This window comes from Halichoerus grypus, chromosome 3 (assembly GCF_964656455.1).
Source record: "Halichoerus grypus chromosome 3, mHalGry1.hap1.1, whole genome shotgun sequence".
Lineage (NCBI taxonomy): Eukaryota > Metazoa > Chordata > Mammalia > Carnivora > Phocidae > Halichoerus > Halichoerus grypus.
Genome location: NC_135714.1, coordinates 7,083,139 through 7,103,443, shown reverse-complemented (window position 1 = coordinate 7,103,443; position 20,305 = coordinate 7,083,139). Strand labels below are relative to the sequence as shown.

At 46.9% G+C, this 20,305-nt stretch overlaps 1 protein-coding gene across 2 annotated transcripts; it reads left to right on the top strand.

Moving 5' to 3' along the window:
* The first annotated feature begins 1,737 nt into the window (after nt 1–1,737).
* On the top strand, nt 1,738–18,670 carry ZNF518B (zinc finger protein 518B). 2 transcript variants are annotated; one of them, XM_036110541.2, is made up of 2 exons: nt 1,738–1,872; nt 12,041–18,670. In XM_036110541.2, the coding sequence occupies exon 2, from the start codon at nt 12,244–12,246 to the stop codon at nt 15,484–15,486; it is 3,243 nt and encodes a 1,080-aa protein (XP_035966434.2). In that variant the 5' UTR covers nt 1,738–1,872; nt 12,041–12,243; the 3' UTR covers nt 15,487–18,670. The 2 variants fall into 2 exon arrangements, 1 of the variants encoding a protein (XP_035966434.2); XR_013446277.1 differs by lacking the exon at nt 12,041–18,670 and adding an exon at nt 2,431–2,577 and having other exon boundaries at nt 1,760–1,872.
* Nucleotides 18,671–20,305: the final 1,635 nt, after the last annotated feature.

Here is a 20,305-nt window from a genome sequence, read left to right as displayed (position 1 = left end):
TTCTCTTGTTTAATGTAGACAGTTGTGACCTGTGAGCTAGGTCCTATTGTTTGATGAATTTTACATGAGAAGCTGAGGTTCAGACAGGTTAGGGAGCAGGCTCACAGCTTCTTCGTGCCTGAGCTGGGATTTATAACCGGCTCTATCGAACTCCAGAAAAATTGCCAGGAAAGCCAGAGGTACTCTTCCATCAATTCTGTGTGACTCAAGAGGGCAGAATTGCAATGCATGAGTGGAAGTTACAATGAGAGGCAACGATTCAGCTACATTTTAGGAAAAATACTCTAATGCTTAGACTTCTGATTCTCCAGTACTTAGAATTAACAGTTTTTCCTGATTTAGCTGCTTCTGCTACTAGCGATTTCTAGGCAGGGCCCAGTTTAGATTCTCAGTGTCCTTCCCAAGCCCACCCCACTTTTGAGGGAGATGGAACTCTTTGTACCTAAATGGGTTTTTCTGAGAATAGGTCCACTAGATTTTCTGAGCTGTAGGAGATAGAGGACTAAGCGGAGGCTCCCTTATGAGGAATGAAGGTCGGGCCTTGCAGCAAAGAGCAGGAGAAAGAAACTGCTGCTGGTGGTCGGTCCCTGGGCTGACCTTCTCTCTGCCCAGCTCTTGCTATTTCAGTGGTGGGCATTTCTGCCTCCCTGCTGGCCCTGTGGCTGACAGTCTTCCTGAACTCCACGTCTCCGTGTTGAAGACCTTCCCTCAGCTCTGCATCTACCTCCCTGCTTCTGGCCAATGTCCACGCACCCTGACCTCTGGCCTCCTACAGGAAGGTGTTGGAAACTAGCCGTGCTCCTTCCGGAGATTTGAAATAAACTTTCAGCTGTTATTCCTGGAGAAACTGCGCGTCCGGGTGACGCTGCTCCCTGCCATAGTCTGCCGTTCCTAGGGAGCACTTTAATTTTTTGGGAGCAGCATCTGAGTCACTGATTATTGGGACTGGCCCCCTTCTCTACTCAGAGAAGGGTCTATTCTAGGTACACTTTCTTTCCGGAAGGTCAAAAGCGCGCGTATGTTGGGAGTGCAGCGAAGTTCCCAGAAAATGGTATTGGAGTCCGAGTAGCAGGAACAAACACTGGCATTAAATGAGCTCACACCATCTCCAGACTCTCCCAACAATCATTGTTTCGCCTGGTCCTCAACAACCACCTACGGGATAGATGAGACTCTGGGCTTCAAGTATGGTCTTCCCCACCTTTAGTAATGGCAAGGAACTCCGAGCCTCAGAGAGGTCAGGCCATCAGCGGACTTCTTCGCCCAAGGTCCTGAAGCTAGCATGCAAAAAAAGAGTCCGGGAGAGTCGGGATTCGAACCCGACTCTAGGCCATGTCATTCACTGCCGCTTTCAAAAGAGGAAGAATTTGGAGGCTGAAGAGCTGAGCTCCTTCCCTCACTCGCTGCTGGACTTCAACCTCCACGCGGGCAGGGAGCTACTGCGCCCTAGGCTTGCACCCAGCACTGGCACACAGCGCGCTCACGAACGGTCCTCCCGGGAGACAATGGAAGGAGATCGGTGCCCCTTTTGCAGGAGACTCCTCAGCTTGCGGGCACCCCGGCGGAGCAGGGCCACTGCATGCAGTGGGTGTGGACGAGTTGGATCGAGCTCGGAGCCCAGCAGCCGGACCGAGACGCGTCTCGGGCTCCCGGGGGCGCGAAGACCCGGCGGGAGCGGGGGCAGCCTTGGGGACTACCGGCGCCGGCCGCGCCGCAGCCGAGCCTCCGCGCCGCACTGCGCACGCGCGGCGCCGGCCCGACTCCGCCCCCCCGAGTAGGGACCTACAGCGGGCGCGGCGGCGGCGGCGGAGGCGGTGGCCTGCGGCCGGCGGTGTAGACGCCCCTTCCCGGGAGCCGGGATCCGCCGGCCGGGTGAGTGGCTGAGCCGGAGGGCGAGGGCCCCGGGTTCGCGAGCGGGACAGGCGGGCCGGGACGCCGAGGGGGCTGCGGGGGCCGCGCGGAGCGGCGGGGGGCCTGACGAGGCCGCGCCGGGGCGGGACGGGGTGGGCAGTCCGGGGCCGGGTCGTGCGGGCCGTGGCCCCGCGTGCCGCGCGGCCGGCCAAAGGGCCGGCGTCGTGCGGCGAAGGCCCCGAGGGGGGCCGGGGGCGGGGCGGGGGCTTCGGGCCGGGGGTGGCCCAGACCCCCGGGCCGGGGCGGCGGCGGGGTGCGGGCCCTTTGTGCCGCCGCGACCCCGCAGGCTCGTCCCCCGCGCGCCGGTCGCGACCCGCGGCGGCGGCGTGCGGGCTGCGGGGCCGCCGGTGTGGAGCCGCCGAGCCGGCCTCCTCCGCCCGCCCCCGGCGTTTTAAATGATGCATCTCCTGCGAGGATTTCTACCGGTCGGCTCCGAGCAGGAAGTGTCGTCAGGAGGCCATTTTTAAAGCCTCCTGCGGGCCTCGGAGGTAAGCGTTGACGTGGTGTGACTCTCCGTAGTTAGAGGAGACCCGCGGCCCCGGCGGACCACGCAGTAAGCCCCGCGCCCGCGCCTCCCGGCCTCGCACCACCTTGTTAGATGTGGACTCGCCTTGGATACCGTGTACCATCGGTGTGAGAGTGCCGACAATAAACTTGAAAACCGGACTGGCATTGTCTTTCCTTGGGAGTTTCGCGGCGTGTGCCCCGGGAAGGGCTTGTCCACGGAGGACCTGTGCATCTTTTGTGGGAGAGGGGAGTCAGGGGAGGGTGGACGGTGAAGGTTTGACTTGCTCCGATGCAGATGGCAGCCTCTGTGGGACCTCCCCATCCCAGCTGCCCTTTCTGTCTTGCGATCTGGGGTTGTTGGGCAGTTTCAGGCAGGGTGCAAAAAAGTGAGTATTTCTTCACCGGAAAGGGAAACCAAAGGAGAGAAAGAAAGAGAACACTTAAGTCCCTCTCTGTAATGTACCGCATTAAAATAACGCTGACTTAAAAACTAGGATAATGAACAATTAGCCTAACGTTAAACAAGTTAAAAAGTGAAATAGCACTTTGTCCTGTTTTTGAAAGTGTACACGGCTAAACTGTAATGTTGTGTTACAGCCTTTAAGGATTAATATCTAAGTTTAGAATTGAAGCCACCAAGAGTAAGACAGCCGTGGTCTCCAGGAGCTTGCAGGGCTTTCCTAGAGGAAAGGAGAGAGAATAGGAATGCATGTCTTAACCTTTCTCTGAGTCGTGGATGCAAAGTTCAGCCCAGCCAGTGATGTGTGTACACAGCGGGAGATACTGTGCAGGGTTCTGGGAGCCCAGCAAATAGTTGTTCAGAAACCAGTATCATATGGTCTCTGCAGAATGCAAGGAGAATGGTAGGCGGTTTTAATTGTTTGATATCCATGTTCTCTTTCACCTAGGACGCACTCTTTAAAATTATTTTTTATCCTAGATGTAACGTAGCCTTGAAAAATAACCCTTTTGTATGTATCCGGTTTTGTTATGCTGATAACATTCATTAGAAATGCATTTTGGAAAACAGACAAAGGAGGGCATTATTTTACTGAGCCTCCTCCCTGATACTATGTCAAACTAATGTCGATTTTTTAAAAATTCATTGATACCAATGTGAAAAAAAACAATGCCGTGATCTCCCCTGGTGTATTTGTCTTTAAGTAAGGGGATCCAGGTCAGTTTTTTGGGCAAGAGGAAGAACAAAGAACATTTCTATGGTTGTTGCCATGAAGGCTGACATTTCATTCGTTCACTCATTTATTCATTCATTCCTTCAAGCAATATGTACTGAGTGCCCCCTGGGCCAAGTCCTGTCCTGTTGACTGATAAACAGGGCCCTCACAGTGAGGCTTCCCAGTCCTGATTGTTCTCAGGCTGCCTGGGGTAGACTGCATTTTCTTTGTTCACGAATGCCAACCCAGCCAATTGCAATTTCCAGAATCCATCCTTGGAATGAAGGGTCCAGAGACTGTGTAATCCAGATGTTCTCATCATGGAGTGGGGGTGGCGAGGCAGCAGAATCACCTGGGAAGAATTGTAAACCACATGCCCCAGCCCATCTCAGGAAAAGGGCAATCTGATTTATTAGGTCACCTGAGTCCTAGGAAACCTTTTCTTCTGTTTTATTTTAAGCTCCTGTGTTACCTTGCCACACATCCTTGCTTGAGAAGTATCTTGGGGCTCATTCTCCTTATTTTCTAGAAGAAAATTCCTGGGGCGACCTAGGCTGCACGGACCCAGGACTTATAGCCAAGTGCCTGGCTTCTGCAGGGCATTTTGTGCAGTGCCCGGCAGCCTCGCAGGGCCCTGAATGTAGACGCCTATGCCTGGGTCTGCAGGTGTGAGGCCAGATGGGGCTTGGTGCCTGAGAAGACAAGGCCCAAAATAAGGAAGAGCCCTGGAACTTGCCACGCTTTTGACTCATCTGCAGCTCGACAGCACCGGGCAGGAAGTAAAAACAGTACTTGAATGACAGTAGATGCTGTGACTTCAGTTCACAGTCTTGCACAGCCCGCTAGCAGAAAGCAAAAGAATTTAGGTTAGACGTCAGCTGACCAGTTCCATGACCTGGGAAAAGACACAGCCTCTCCAGCTCTGTCACCTTAGAAGCAGCAGATAATTGAAGGCGCACTTTGAGGACTATTGAGGTAACGTATGAATGTGCCTCGGCACCCCGTCCACCTGACTTCAGTCACGACGGTCCAGGATTGCCAAACCCAGCCAGCCACGGAGAGCATCCTGATCAGGCCACTGGTACGGCAGTGCTCACTCACTGCTTCACTGAGACCACCCATTTATGACTGCTCTCCATCTCCCATTCCACTCCTGAAAGACTGCCTGTGGGAGGTGTGGGGGTAAAACAGTCCTGGTTTATGCTCATTGTACTCGCACCCTGCCAGGCACCGTGCCTGGAACATTTTACGTTTCCAAGAATCTGTAAAGTGTTACTGCCCTTATACACTACGGAGAGTATCAGTGATGACATTTCCAAGGTCAAATGCCTAAGCAAGGGTCAGACCCAGAGTCCGCTTGCCCAGTCACCCCACTACCCTCCAAGCAATGGCCTTGCCCCCCTCTCCAGCACCCTTGCCTGGGATGGGTATATAAAAGATTGCACAACAATGTTCATAATATTCTTGCCATTCCCACACATTCCTCTGCACTTATAACGTCAGGGAGTGGTTCTTAACCTTGGCTGTACATTAGATTTACCTGGAAAGCTTTTAACACTCCCACAGCCACCCCCACACACAGTGGGGCCCAGGCATCTTTATTTTTAAAGCTCTCCAAGAAATCCTAGTGTGCAGTAAGGTGAACATCCCAGCGACCTCCTTCAAAACTAAGTTTAACATCCTGGGTGTATTATGACAAGTTGGTCACCCTAATGCAGCCAAGGTTAATAACCACTGGTGTAGTGGGAGGTATTTCTTCTGTGTTTGATTATACTTTTTATTAAACCGTTAATCCATTTCATCTGCAAAATTTGGTTTTTCTTTAAATCAAAAGGTGGGGAGGAAATACAAAAATATATGTGTCCTTCATTTTTGTCACCTTTAGAGACCTGAAGTCCCTAGGTGTGTGTTCAGTAATACACAATTTTGTAATGTTGCTTGTAATACTCCCTTGTTTTTTACCTTGTATTTTTTTAATGCTAACAAAAGTATAATTTCCCCTATGTAATAACTTACTTTGTTTTCTGATATAGTCTCAGTTAAAGAGCTTCACAGTGTCAAGTCTGTCTCCAAATAACTCCTTTGTAGATGGGGCTGTGGAGGAGATCCTGGCCTCCAGCCCCCTGAGGACCTCCTGCTGCGAGTCCTTTATCTCATCTGGCTGATTTGTTAAGCTAAGAGTTTCTGCTTCTCAGGAGTTTCTGCGGATTCTTCTACATTCAAAGGAGTCTTACAAAAACAGGTTGATTTATTTCTTAACGGAACATGTAATGTTTGCCAAGCATAAGGTTACCTGCTGTCTGCGTATACCTCTTCCTCACACCAGCATGGAAATTAGGCGTTATCATTCCCACTTTACAAGTGAGAAAACTCAGGCTCAGGGGAGGTTAACAGATCCAGAATTATACAGCTATTGTGTCCAAAACCTAGGTTTTAAACCTTGTTCTTGATCTCCCAAGGTCATTGTCTTTTCTACTCTTATACTTTTCCCCTAGAAAGCAAAGGAATCAGAACAGAGGCTTTCTTGTCCAGCCTTCTTGCCCCATTCTGTGGCCCAAGTGTTACATTTGGTTTCAGAAGGAAATCTAGAATCCCAAAAGCGGTATATTTGTCAGCAACATTTGGAAGTATTTTTTGTCATTCAGGGGCCACCAATTTGCACTTCAGTTATTTAGAAGTGCAAGGTCATTTGGCAAAAAGAAAATAATACTTAGTTGGTGTTTTTCTTCCTGTAGAACTATGTACCCGTTCAGTTCAGTTCTGATTCTTTGTAATGGTCTGAAAGTTCTTGCTGAGTGACCTACCAGCTTCTTCCTAAATACCATTTTACCTGGGCAGTGATAGCACTTTACAGGCCTAATGTTACCTTTTTTTTTTTTTTTTTTTTTCCTGATCAGGTATTATTTGTCTACATGCTGCTGGGCACTTTGAGGCAGAATGCTTTAAAATTTTGCTTGCTGGGAAACATTTCTTAGACCAGTGTTTGCTGTAACTGGACAAAAGGAACAGAAAAAAAATCTTGGAGCACCTGTGCCGCGGGCTGAGTGCTTTGCATATGTTCTCTTGTTTGGCTCTCCTCATGACCTTTTAAGTCTGACAATCCTAAAGCCGGTTTCCTTGCCTGACAATGAGCAGAGGGAATCACTTGCCTAAGGACCCAACAAATAGGGACAGAATCAGTTTGAACTGCAAACCTTCCAGCTCCATTCCCTTCGCTCTTCATGGGTACTGCAGCTGCAGCCCCCCCGTCCTGGCAGTGGATGTGGCAGAAGCCACATGGAAGGATTTCTGGAGAGAGCACTGGAATCTGCTTCTCCATCCAAAAATGATGATGCAGTCAGTCAACTACTACTGACTTGGTGGGCATCTCTCACAAACAAAAACTAGGTGATGATGCATGTAGAGTGCATGTGATGCAATAGGCTGGCCACTTCTCACATTAACATCCAGCTTGTAAATGTTCATTCACTTACAGGGATATTTCACAATTCAGCTGGGCTTGGAGAGGAGCAAGGAATTCAGTAACTAGCTCCTACATAAACCTAGGTTGTAGGGGATACTCTTGTATGTGGTTCAAGTGTCTTTTCATGTTAGTCAGTTGGCCACTGCGGTTAGGTGATGGTCTTGACCCCAGAGGTAAATTGTGTTTTAGGCTTTACAACCCAGTAACTGCAACTGAAATCATGACGTGAGATTCAGTGTATATTCTGGAAAGAGCAGTTGCTAGGCAGTGAAGAAGCATGTATTTTAGCCCCTTTGACTATTCATGTGATTGGCATGATTTCTTTCCCTATTTTCTTTTTTTAGTAGTTCACGATGTGTAACTTACCTAAGCACTCTACGTCACATTGTCACGTGATCTTCATGACATGCCTGTGACGTAGGTACTGTTAACTGTATGTTTTACCAGTGAGGATGCAGACAGTTGGCCCCAGCTCACACACCTAGAAAGGTATGGCCCTGGGATTTCAACCCCTGTAATACGATTCCGGAGTCTGTAGCTTTAAATCGTGTTACTACTTATTTCTCTTCTAATCTTGTTGAGCATTTGACGTTTTCAGTATTTAGAAATCCGATGCTTCCATCTTCTTTTTTTTTTAATTTTTATTATGTTATGTTAGTCACCATACGATACATCATTAGTTTTTGATGTGGTGATCCACGATCCATTGTTTTCGTGTAACACCCAGTGCTCCATGCAGCACGTGCCCTCCTTTAATAGAAGTTGTGCAGCCCTCATGGTTTTATGGGCCCCAGTGTCACCGACCTGCTGTCTGACAGACTTAGTCCTTTTCTCGATCTGTCCACATAATAAAAAGAAGAAACCAGGGCAAGTGGCTCAAAGTCAAAAGGAAAAGCCAGCAGCAGGGCATGCTGCATGGCCTTTCCCGAGGAAGAGACAAGACTCAGGAAGCACATTTGTGACACACCATGCACTTTTCTTCGGGGTGTGTCAGTCATCTTTGGCTGATCCCGTAGATAATTCTGCATTAAAAAGCTCATTGCACGCTGTGAAAAAACAGACAACTGAATATTCATTGGACACTTTATTTCTTGTGTCCAGGGTTAATGATACTAAGTATTTTCTGTGCTTTTGAGAACACTCCTAAGTTATCTTTTTAAAAATGTAAGTTTCTAGTCCTGGGAGGTGCAATGCAGAGGTTTTGGAATAGAGGCATGAGTTTGAAAGGTAGGTCAACACCGAAACTGATGTTCACAGCAGTTTACTGAGTGCCCTTCCAGTGTCAGGCACCACCTTTTATCACCTCACATGAGCCTAGGTCAGTTATCAGACCCCTGGGCAGCGGTTTGCCAAGAGGACCCAGCTTCCCAGCTGGTTGGACCGTATGTGAGCCAGACAGAGCAAGTTGCACGGAGGGAGTGGGCTCCGGAGCCGGTCACTCGGGTGCACCCGCAGCGGTCTCAGGTGGGCTCACCTGCGGCACCAGGAGCAGGGGACCTTAGTTCTTCCCTGCCGTTCACCGCGTCCGTTCACTCTTGTCATGGGGCCTGCTCAGGTCTTTTCCCCCCTACAATTAGCCACACACGTTACAAAGGCCAAAGAGAACATTACTTGTTTTGAAGAAGCCTGACATCTTTGTCACCTGGACTGAGGAAGTGCTGGTGTAGAAGCACTGCATTATCTTGAGAATGGTTTAGAACCCAGGAAGACAGTTGGAAACAGGTGACCGTAATTCGAACGTGGCCTAGATGCCTTGCCTCCCATTAAACATATTTGCTGATCACAGCTTCGCACTTCATACTGGCACTTGCTCCTAAGGAATCTTAATTCAGAATAACTGGCGAGATAGTTTTATGGAAACACCTCTGAGCGGACAGCACTCCTTCGCCGCTGTAGCTGGCTTGATTCATTCCCTGGGGACTTTCCTCCATCAGGATGCTCTCCACTTCTTGCCAAATATGTGATCTTACCGTCCAGTCTCTCTGGGATTTCAAGTTTTCAGTTTTAGGAGGAATGACGCCTCCAAGTTTTAAGAGGACTTGGAAAGAAAATGGCAAAACTGCTTTATATAAATTCTGAAGAATCCTGGAGGCTGGGAAAGGTGCTGGAAAACTAAAAATGCACAGTTGGAATCCTGGTTTGGGTGAGTCTTCAAATGGAGGAATCTCATCACAAGATTCTTGAGAATTTCTTAGGATTAACATTTAAGATATTGAAGCAGTTGGTAAGCATATTGTGCCAGGCAAGTGAGTTACTTTCTTCTTTCCTCTCCTCTCTGCCCTCCCTTCTTCCTCCTGTCTTTTTGCCCCCCTCCCTCTGTAGTTAGCGCGATTATGGGGCTGATAGATAGCAGATGTGGGATCAACTGGTATGCAGATCTTTGGAATTGAGAACCGAGGACTAAATGAGAGAAAAGGTGTGCAGGTTTATAATGGGTCTATCAAGAGGGATGAGGATGTTTGTAGACCCATTCGCATCTGCTTGAGATTACCTGAGTAATAGCTTAGTAATAGTAATAGTTTCTGCTCTCTACACCCTCCTGAGTGTACGGACTGATACTGGGTTTTGCTCACTGCCCCGCAGCACTCAGTGCCTGACACGTAATAGACGCTCAGTAAGATGTTGAAGGAATCAGTATTTGTCCACCTAATATTGCCGGTGTATTACTGACTTCTTATATTTGTGAAAGCAGACGGAGTGAATGAGAGCTGGGAATCCAAGCTAATCTCGCTTGAGGTTACCTGAGAGTAATAGCAGAAGTTCTGCTTCTGTAAGTTCTGGTACTAGTAGTGTCCCTGGGGTCTCCCTTCACAAATCCAGTTTACAACTCTGGAAAATGAAATGCATGTGAGCTATGAGTGACTCCTGAAACTTCCACCTGTTGTGTGTACGAGGAGTGCAGTGGGAAATGGAAGTCCTTGTCTTTGCCCATGCTTACCAGTTTACATGTCCTGCCCTCTTCACAGTCCCCTTGCATAGGTATGTGTTCGAACACTAAGGGCAGAGGGAGCACCTTGTGACCCCAGGGGCCTCTGCCCACTTGCTGCGAGTCTGATCGAGTCCTAGATGCCACCAGGGTTCAGCTGCTTTTGAGAGGAGGCAGCTATCTTTTGCAAAAGCAAAACAGGGAAAGACAACACTGCCAAAGAAAACAAAGCCTGTTGTCAAACATGGTATGTTCTTATGGTCCTTTCAAAAAATGCTTGTAAAGAGCAGGTTTTATGCTGGACCTGAATATGCAATAATTACTTCTCTTGACCCTATGGTAGGACCTTCTGCTTCCCCAAGTTGGCCCTTCAGACTGACTTTGCATGGCTCTTGGCCTGTGAGCAGTGCTAGAACGAAGCTGCCAATTCCCCCTCACATTGCTGCTCATCATCGAACAGACGCTCACTGGGTACCTCTGTCTGCCCCTTGACGCTTAGAAGCACCGTAAAACTTCAGAAGTGCTCTCTCACACTCTCGAGTGTTTTAGTCATCATGGCAGCGCTGTGGGAGAGGTTGGATAAGTGTCCTTCATTCTAATTGCCAGATGAAAACACTGAGGCTCAGAAGGCTTCAGTGGTTTTTAGAAGGTCATAAAATAAAGCCTTTTTAGCAGATCCCCAACTAGAATTTTGTCTGGCTGCTAGTTCTTGTATGTTCTGGGGAAAAGAGCGTGTACTTAGAAGTAACTATTTAAAAAAACAGGTAACTATTTTTATCGAAGGTGTCATCATCGTTACCCATATTGTGGCACTTGCTGTAGGGACATTCACGCCTCTGCCACCGCCTCTCAGCTCAGCCCCCGCCTCTCAGCTCAGCCCCCGCGCTGCCATTCACACTCACAGGCGCTTGTCTCTGTGGCAGCCGGGGGCTCTGTCAGGATATAAGTCACCGCAGGCCACGTCACTGCCCCGTCTCCGCCTCAGGTGCGGGAAAAGCCACATCCTTACGACTCTGTGCTAGAACTTTCCTTGGCCAGCGCCCCCGCTGCCTCTGACCATACCACCCTCCCCTTCCTCTCCCCCCTCTCCTTGCTCGGTCCCCTCCATTCTCCGCCTCCTCGGGTGCCGCGGGCCCACGTCCCACAGCCCTGTGCCTTCCTCTGCCTGAAACTCCCTTCTCCCCGACAGCCGCAGTACCTGCTCCCTGGCTGCCCCAGGGCTCTGCTCAGACGGCAGCTGCACGGGGGGCCTGCCTGACTCCACGCCTGCACGTGCCAGCCCTGCAGCCGCATCACATACTTACTCCCTGTCCCCCTGGCCTTGCTGTATGGTATATCTTTATCAATTACTTATCACCACCCAAGAAATAAATATATTGCCTGTTGCCCCTCTCTACACCCTCCTGAGTGTACGGACTGATACTGGGTTTTGCGCACTGCCCGGCAGCACTCAGCGCCTGACACGTAATAGACGCTCAGTAAGATGTTGAAGGAATCCGTATTTGTCTGCCTAATATTGCCGGTGTATTACTGACTTCTTACATTTGTGAAAGCAGATGGAGTGAATGAGAGCTGGGAATCCAAGCTGCTAATTAGCTATCATGTGGAAACAAATGGGTACCTGAGCCGAAGCCCTGGCCCTCTCCACCACCTGATAATTTGTGTGTTTAAAAACTGAAATAGCATCCTCCTGCACGAAGTTTTATTTAGGCTAATATGAAATTGTACCTGTGAAGTTGCTGGGATGCTCTCTGTGACACCTAAAAATAACTCTCATGTATCAAGGGCTGTTCTGAATGACAGCTGGTTTATGGTTGGTCTAAAGTGATGAGTTTTAGGGGGCTGAATTTAAAAATGTCTTCCATTTAGGCTTCTTATTTGCCATTTCTGTTGTATTATGTTTTACTGGCAATTTGTGTTTAAGAAAATATGTCAAGATTTCACATAAAATTCAAAGGTCATTGAAATATAGGAGAAGTTTGGAAATAGATTAACTAAACCTTAGGTTCACATTTTAACCATGCTTTATGATGTCTTTTCTTTTTTTTTCCCCTTTAGTGTTGCCCGGAATATCAGAGAATTGGGAACAATCCTATTTCGGGATTGTCCACCTACTGTGGTGGTTTATAAACAAGGATAACTGACTATGCCCCCCAGGAAGTCACTGGTTCTCCGCCAATCATGAAGTTAAATGAAGGATGGCCCCTAAGGATTTTATCATGTGAAGTCTTCCTGGATTTTCTGGCTTTCTCTTTTTAGAAATGCAAATAAAGAAGATGAAGGATATTGGACAGCAGTTATATACCACCCAAGGGAATGACGGACATAATTCCTTGACCATGTCACCCAAACAACCGAATGCTAATAGAGCGACTCGACCAGATAGACAAGAAGCACAAGCTCTTTTGTGTCAAGGGTCAGAGGCCGAGGCTGCCATGATGACCATTGCTACGTGTGCGAAGTGCAAAAGTGTTCACAAAATCCCACTTCAAGATTTGAAAAAGGGTACTGGGCCAAGCCAAAAGGAAGACAAATACGTTTGCTTCAAATGCAACCTCGGTGTGGCTACTCCCCATTTTCATTTTGTGAACAGTAATCCCAGTGCTACTCCTGTAGGAAATAAAGCTGAAGCCATCGCCGGTTCCGTCAATAACAAATTTAAGGTGAGGAACTTTAAGCCAGGCAAATACTACTGTGATAAATGTCGGTTTTCCACAAAGGACCCTCTGCAGTACAAAAAGCACACGCTTCAACATGAAGAGATTAAATTCATCTGTTCTCACTGCAGCTACATTTCCTACACAAAAGGGGAGTTCCAGAGGCACCTGGTGAAGCACACAGGCATATTCCCGTACCAATGTGAGTACTGCGACTATGGTGCTATTAGGAATGACTACATTGTCAAACACAGGCGGAGAGTCCACGAGAGGGCCGGGGGCAGGCGGCCGCCCAAAACTGTTGCCAAGCTGGAGCCAAAAAGAACCAGCACGTCGAAACAAAACACAGAGCTCTTAAAACCTCCCAATCCAAGGACTGCATTTCAAAATAAGTTGTCCGATCAACTCTCGAGGTTCTCCCTCCATACAAATAAAGACAAAATGCACAATATTATGTTGTTGCCTGAATCAAAGGAATACCAAAAAGATGTAGTGTGTATTCCGAATAAAGTGACCCTGTCGGAGCCCAATGAGGGCAGTGTGTTTGAGAACCAAAGCGTGGAGGTAGAAGTGTTGTCCCCGGCGAAAGAGCCGGTGCAGCCGGGAATGCCGTTAACAGTGGTGGCACCAGCAGAACTCGTCGTCCCTGCCAACTGCTTAGCCCAGTTGATGGATGTGAAGGTCGTCAACGGGACCCAGCAGCTTGTCCTGAAACTGTTTCCTCTGGAAGAAAGTAACCGCCCTGAAGCTGCTGGGGGTGAAGGGGGTGATTCTGAGCGTATGACTAAAGAGAAGGGTTTGGCCGGACCAGGAAAAATGGTTTCTGCAAGCCAGATGAAGTCCCTGGCGATGGAAGGGCATGTTGGGAAACTGACAGGCATTGATAATCTTCAGTCGTCAGTTCAGAAACAACTTAAAAATGTGAAGTGGGTCAGGTCTTACGATTTTTTCATGACAAATTCTAGTGCGCACAACCGTGGAGAATCCCTCCTCAACCCGGACACAGTTGAGGATTTCCAGAAAAAAAGTGTGTATCCACATAGACCGGCTCTTCCTTCTCTCTCCTTGAAAGGTCATTCTCCAGCATCTGGAGCAAAAAACAGTGTTTTCCACAGTCTCGGCCCTGCGTCCAGCCCTTTCCCTTATAAAGCTGCTGTTTCTGTGGCTGAAGATGGAAGGAACTCGCACGGTGACTTGCAGCAGTTACTTCCCCGGGCTGTGTCGCCTGCAACCATGTCCTTCTCTGGAGAAAAGCGCTTGTTGCCTCTAAGTCCCCATAGCTTGGAATCCAGAAAGGAGATCAGTATTCCTGTAAAAATGGTTCCCTCTCATAGGAAGTCGAAAGACAAGCAGATGGAGGAACCCAAGGCAGTTTCAGATACAGGCCAGATTTCCTCTCAACCTAAAAGCGAGTATTTACACATAAATATATCAGAAGACAGAATCAGGTCTCAGCCGCCCAGGGAGGAGCCTTTGGAATTAAAGAATCCTGAAAGGACTAAGGACTCTTTCGATGGTCCAGTCATCTCATCAGTATTTTCTCTGAGCTCTGGGTCTGAAAACGTCCCTGAGGGTGTTAAGTGGAATAGCTCAACATCCAAAATAAAGTCAATTGAACTCTTGCGCAGAAAGATAGCTCAGTTAATCGAATCCTGTGGCAAGCCGTCGTCTTTGTCTGCAAATAACGCACATCGCCGTTCTGTAGGGCAGGCGTCGAAGGGAACTTCGAAAGCTGCTCCTGAAGGTATTCACGAAATTAACGTGTCATTTTCTGGCCCTGGCTATTCCACAGGCACGCTCCCAAAACCTCAGGATGATGGTGGTCTTAGTGGGCCACTCACCCAACAGCAAATCTATCCACAGTTTATAGAAGGCAGCACTGGGAAAACTGAAAGCAGAGTAACCAGGAACGCCCATGTTGCTACTCCAGTGTTGATCCCCAAAGGGGCTGTGTTGAGGGTTCTTAATTCTTCTGAAGACGCCCACATTATAGAGGCAACGTGTGAAGCACCCGTCAGCATACCTTGCAGTGAGACCCAGTTAATAAAACCCATTCCGTTCTGCCCAGTGAGCCAGACAGACGCAGACTTACAGTCTTTGACAAGTGAAAGCGGGCCAATAGACATGTCCCAAAATCTTGATATACCTCTTCGGCCAAAACCAAGAAAAGAGAGTGCTATTTGTGGGACCACGCCTAAAAAAACTGGCCCCTGGCATGGGCAACCAGGAAGCAGTGAACTGAGTAAACAAGGCAAACTGCTTTCCAGAAGTCTTCCTATAAGTAAAAATAAAACCAAACAAGTGAACTCATCCAAGAAGAAAAGCAAAATCCAGGCTGATCCCAGCCACTATCTCAAGGATCCTTCAATTTTTCAGGTTGCAAGACAGCTTCGACTGATCGCCGCTAAACCAGACCAGTTGATTAAATGCCCCCGTAGGAACCAGCCCGTCATTGTGTTAAACCATCCTGATGTTGACTCTCCAGAAGTCTCCAATGTGATGAAGGTAATCAACAAGTACAAAGGCAATGTCCTCAAAGTCGTCTTATCGGAGAGGACTAGGTGTCAGTTAGGCATCAGACGGCATCATGTTCGCCTGACCTACCGGAACGTGGAGGAGGCCAATCAGATAAAAAGGCAGATGATGTTGAAAATGAAACTTAAAAAAGTGCATAAAAACAACTACCAGGTGGTGGATTCCTTGCCTGATGACTCCTCACAGTGTCTATTTAAGTGCTGGTTTTGTGGGCGGCTGTATGAAGACCAGGAGGAGTGGATGAGTCATGGCCAACGGCATTTGATAGAGGCAACCAGAGATTGGGATGTTCTTTCTTCCAAGGGCAAATAAGTAAAAAACGGTCTTTGAAGCAAATTGTTTTTCTTACTTTTAGTTTATTCTAGTTTGTTTGTTCCCCCTCTCCCCGACTCAGTAGGAGAAATACAGATTGTAGGAATGAGAGGACCGTTCATTCTTCAGAAACCTTGTAGGAATGTTGAGAGCCAGGAGTCTTAACCTGAGATAAGAGACTGGACCTTGGAAGGTATTTGAAGCCCCTGAAATAGTATGCACAAATCTGTACACGCATTTTTCTGGAGAGAAGTGAAACTTCCAGATCTCCAGTGGGATCTGAGACTTTTCTTTGTTTAGCACCCCTTTTTTCTGAGTAGGTACAAATTTTCTGTGATCTATTCAGAGGGGCAAGTTTAGAGTGTTTTACACATTGCATACAAAATGCTACTGTGGAATTAAACCTTATCTTGGTGTGCACATCCGTTGTTTTCTGCATTAACTCATGTGCTGCATATTTGGTACATAATGGAAATTACACTTTCTACTTTGTTATCTTAAATTTGGTTCTAGAAAAGTGGCTATTCTTTGAAATTCCTCACCCACTCGGCAGTACTCAGAAGTGTTGTCTTTAGCACAGAGCCTTGTGCTTTTGTTGGCCACTTTAAGGAATGATTCCAAGGGTTTGCCTGAGCAGTAGATGTTAGGGGAGGAAAGAAACATTTTTAAACCTTTGCTTTCTTTTTGAATGTCCTGATTTATGACAGTTGGGGAGGGAATGTGCCTTTAAAAAAAAAAAAGGCATGGTCACGGAAAATATCTAAAAGTAAGGCTCCTGTTTGTCCCTACCACCCTCACAAACATAAAGTAACCAATTTAAAATGTGAATGAACAGGCTTCTTAAAACAGATAAAACTGGGGAAGACAGTTCAAGGTAGGATTGTGAAGAGACTTATGACTTTAATGTGACCATTAGTTTTCATTTGAGAACTCAGGCACAGACCGGGGGCGAAGGCTGAGCGCACTCTCTCCACCACTTAGGATTTCGGACACTGCCCCCCAGCCCATAGCCTGCTGTCCCTCCGGCAGTTCTCTGAACCGGCTCTCCTGCGGAGTGACACGCTTCCCTGCTCACCTCCTGTCCCCTTCCTTTTGTGCCTTTGAGACCCCTTAAGGCTTTCCCTCATGAAAATACAAAAAACAGGCAGGAATCCACAAAACAGAAACATCCCACCATCTTTGTGGAGGTTATAGAAACACGATTCCTGGTTTTCACCGGTAGTCACAGTCTGCTTCTGATTTATCTTCTCCAGTCTTGTTCTCCCTCTCGCTCACCTTTCCTAGGTAGTAACTCTCGAGAACACCTGCTTCCTTCTCCACCAGCAGATGCCAGGACCACGGCTGGCCCACACAGCACCTTTGTGTGCATTAGGAAACACTCCCTCTGGCTGAGGGAGCTCGGGCTGGATTTCATCTTCGCTTGCCCACTCCACCAGGAAGCGACCACCACGCTGAACACACCCGCAGGGCGGCCCCAGCTCTGTTGTCCTCACTTTAAGACTGCTCCTTCCTTAGGGAATTCGATAGTGCAGTGAATGAAACTGGGGGCCGTTATATCTGAAAAAGACTTGAGTGAGATTTCCATTTTGTTGGTTAGTTGGAACTTCCTGTGTTTTTTTTTTACACGTGTGAAAGTCTTAGACTATCTTCTGATAGGTGGGATTGTAATTCTTTGTAGTTCGTTCTCATTACAGATAATCAACATTTCTTATGTCTAATTGAATACATAATCATTAAGTTGGCTAATTGGTTAATTTTTATTGAAATTTAAAACTTGGGTTTTTTATATGTGTATATATGCGTGTGTGTACACATATAAATATTTTTTACCATATGAAAACTGCAGTAGCTAATTTTCTGATTTCCTATTTTATAATGAAATTATGTGGGCTGGAAAAATATAAGACATTTTATATTCTAGAAATTATTTTGGAAGCACATTTTTATAATGGTGTGATCTCATTTTTAGAAAATGAAAGCACAAGTAAGTGATGAGTCTGATTTATATGAACAAACAAGAGTAGAAACTCCTGAGGATCATTTCGTTGCAGTATTTCATCCCCGTGCATTTCTAGTTGGTGCTTTTTGGGAAATGGATCCTGTGTACCACTTCATCACATAGAGGAGAGCGCCCTGAAGCGTGAGCCGCGTGTAGACGTGTATCCTGCCAGCCTGATGGAAGGCTCCCAAGACACTGAGAAGAAAAGGCTGTGATTTTTTTTTTTCTTCCTCCTTCTATACCTCACTGCTTGGTAGCATCTTTCTCGAGAGGCTAGAGCATGACCTTTCAGGAAAGATGACCATGAATCAGGTCAGAGTGTTAAGTGTCAACATGAAATATTTATACTTTGCAGCATCAGCCGCTTTTTCAAGTATTACCTAAAAGCTTATGTAACTCATATGGAGCTCAATTTTATAAGTAGACTACGTAAGTTTTTTGGGGATTTCCAGAGCTACAGTATTTTTTTGAGGCACTAAGAAGGCTCCTGAAAGTCATAAAAAATGAGAAAGCAAAACATGTCTGTCCTCCCTATATGAAGAACTTTAGGAAATAGCTTGTTAACATGTAGGTAAATGTCATGAAACATTTCTAACAAAATTGGACAAGGTAGGGGTAGAACTGTGTTGAGTACTTACATACCCCTATCTTGATTTTGAAGGACCTGTACTCACTAAATTTTTTATTAATAGTACTTACTAAGAAAATTTTAAACTTATTAAGAGTTTCTTACTTTTGGGGGTCAGAAATGAGACCATCTTGTTACAGTTATGACAGTGAAAATTTTTAAAAAATGACTCATAGTCTCATAGATCATATTTTACCCAAATTTTTGTCCCCTGCCCAAAACATTTTGTGAGCCCTACCATGGGCCAAATGCTGTTTGTTAAACTAAACTGAACACAGTATATTAACCCTCAAGAGCTCCATCCCTCTTTCTTCACAACCTACTAAGTAAATCATCCCAGGAAACAAAGATGTGACGTTGCTCGGCCTTTGGAATAATTTTTGAATCTGTAAATGTCTATATGAGCAGAAAACAAAACATTGCATAACGTGTTTTAAGCATTATTGTAAGTCCTGTGTTAACAGTTGGTGTGTTTGCTGCTCTGGTTTTGAAACACGTTTGTATATGGATATAGAAGTTGGCGTAAATTTTGTTAAATAAAGCAACTGTAAAATGTTCTCTGCCCTTTGATTTCAGTGTTCGGGGGGCTATTTATTGCGTAGCCTCTCTGGGGGATGCGTCTCTGAAACATGGAAAGGCGTCCTTCTGTTCAGCACAGGTGCCTTGAGTTCCAGCGGGGCGTATTTTGGAGTCGATGCACGGCTGGTTAACCACGCATACCCTGGAATGACACCAGGTCCCTTTTTTGTTTTGCTTTGCCTTAAATTCACAAGAGGTGCTGGTTTGGGCAGCAGTAACAGTTTTCATCCCATGGTCTGTGGCCTCATCAGAGATGGTATGTGGCCACTGCACCCGCCCTCGGTGTCTGGCCGCTCAGCTGGGAGGGGCCTGGGGAGGGAGAGTTGCCAAGCGGTTGACGAGCCTGCTGGACCACGTGGGCAGCTACACTGTGACGCCGTCCGTCCAGACATCCTCACCTCTGGCTCCACACGTACCTGGGAGGAAAGAGGATGAGGATATTCAGTGGGGGCTTGGTTCCCTCATCTCATCCCAAGGAGACAAAAAGGAGAAACGGACTTGAGTTTTCGCAGACCCTGAAGAAAACGTGACCTAAAATCAGCAATTTGCTGTTCTCATTTGTTAGCTGAGAGGAGTTGTCATCCTCCATCCCATAGATCTAGTCTAGTAAATTGTCGCCTTTGGTTATTTAGGGGGGGATGGAAATCAAATAAGGCCGTGGAAGCCTCAAGGGGTTTGAATTGCGTGTGGACGACCGGGGTAGCTGCGGTGTGAACAGAGTAGGGGCCTGGGCAGAAGCTGATGTCCAGGCCAGAAAGTGAGGGAGTGGCAGTCGCTAAGCCACATTTTGTTGTGAAGAAAACGTCAGTTCAAGAAAGATGAACGTTCACATGAAGATGAGCGAAGTAACGCGCAAGCTGGTGTTCTGGCAGGAAACTCCTGGCATCTGTAAAGCTCTTCGCAACATGGAGAGCCTTTTGCCGCCACAGGTTACACTCAGTATGAATCGACTTCTTAAGGTTCTAGCAGGGATCAGACACCTTGGATGGGATGAGAGAGCATTCTGAGGAACGTGCACTTGGTCTAGAGCAGTGCTGTCCGGTAGGAACATGATGCGGGCCCCATGTGTAATCTGAACTCTCTAGTAGCCACATTTAGGAGAGTAAAAAGCAGGTGAAGTTAAATGTTTTATTTGACCCAATACATCTAAAATACCAAAACATTTTCAATAAACGTAAAATTGCTTGAGATATTTTGTGTATATAAACACACACGCATACAAAGTGTATATATACACTGTTTAAAACAAAATCTTTAGAAACCTGGTATGTATTTTCAACTTACAGAAGGTTTAAATTTTAATGCTAAATTTTCATTTATAATGAGACACAGTCTTATCAAGACACTTAAGCTGTGTTGAGTGGCAAGATTTTAACTGCTTCCGTTTTTCAATTTAAATAAATTCAGTTCTTCAGGAAACCTAGCGACACTTCAGATGTTCATTACCCACATGTATCTAGTGTTTACCGCGCTGAACCACCTAAGACAAGGTAAAACATAACTGTGTTTTAAATATTAGCTTGCTTGTCTGAGTTCCTTGATAGGAAGAAGTGGATTTTACTTATCTACGTATCTCTAAAACTAGGGTAGGCCAGGCGAGGTTTCACTAACTC

Bases quoted from the DNA above. Each gene is read 5' to 3' on its own strand.
- ZNF518B (XM_036110541.2), top strand. From the start codon at position 12,244: ATGCAAATAAAGAAGATGAAGGATATTGGACAGCAGTTATATACCACC.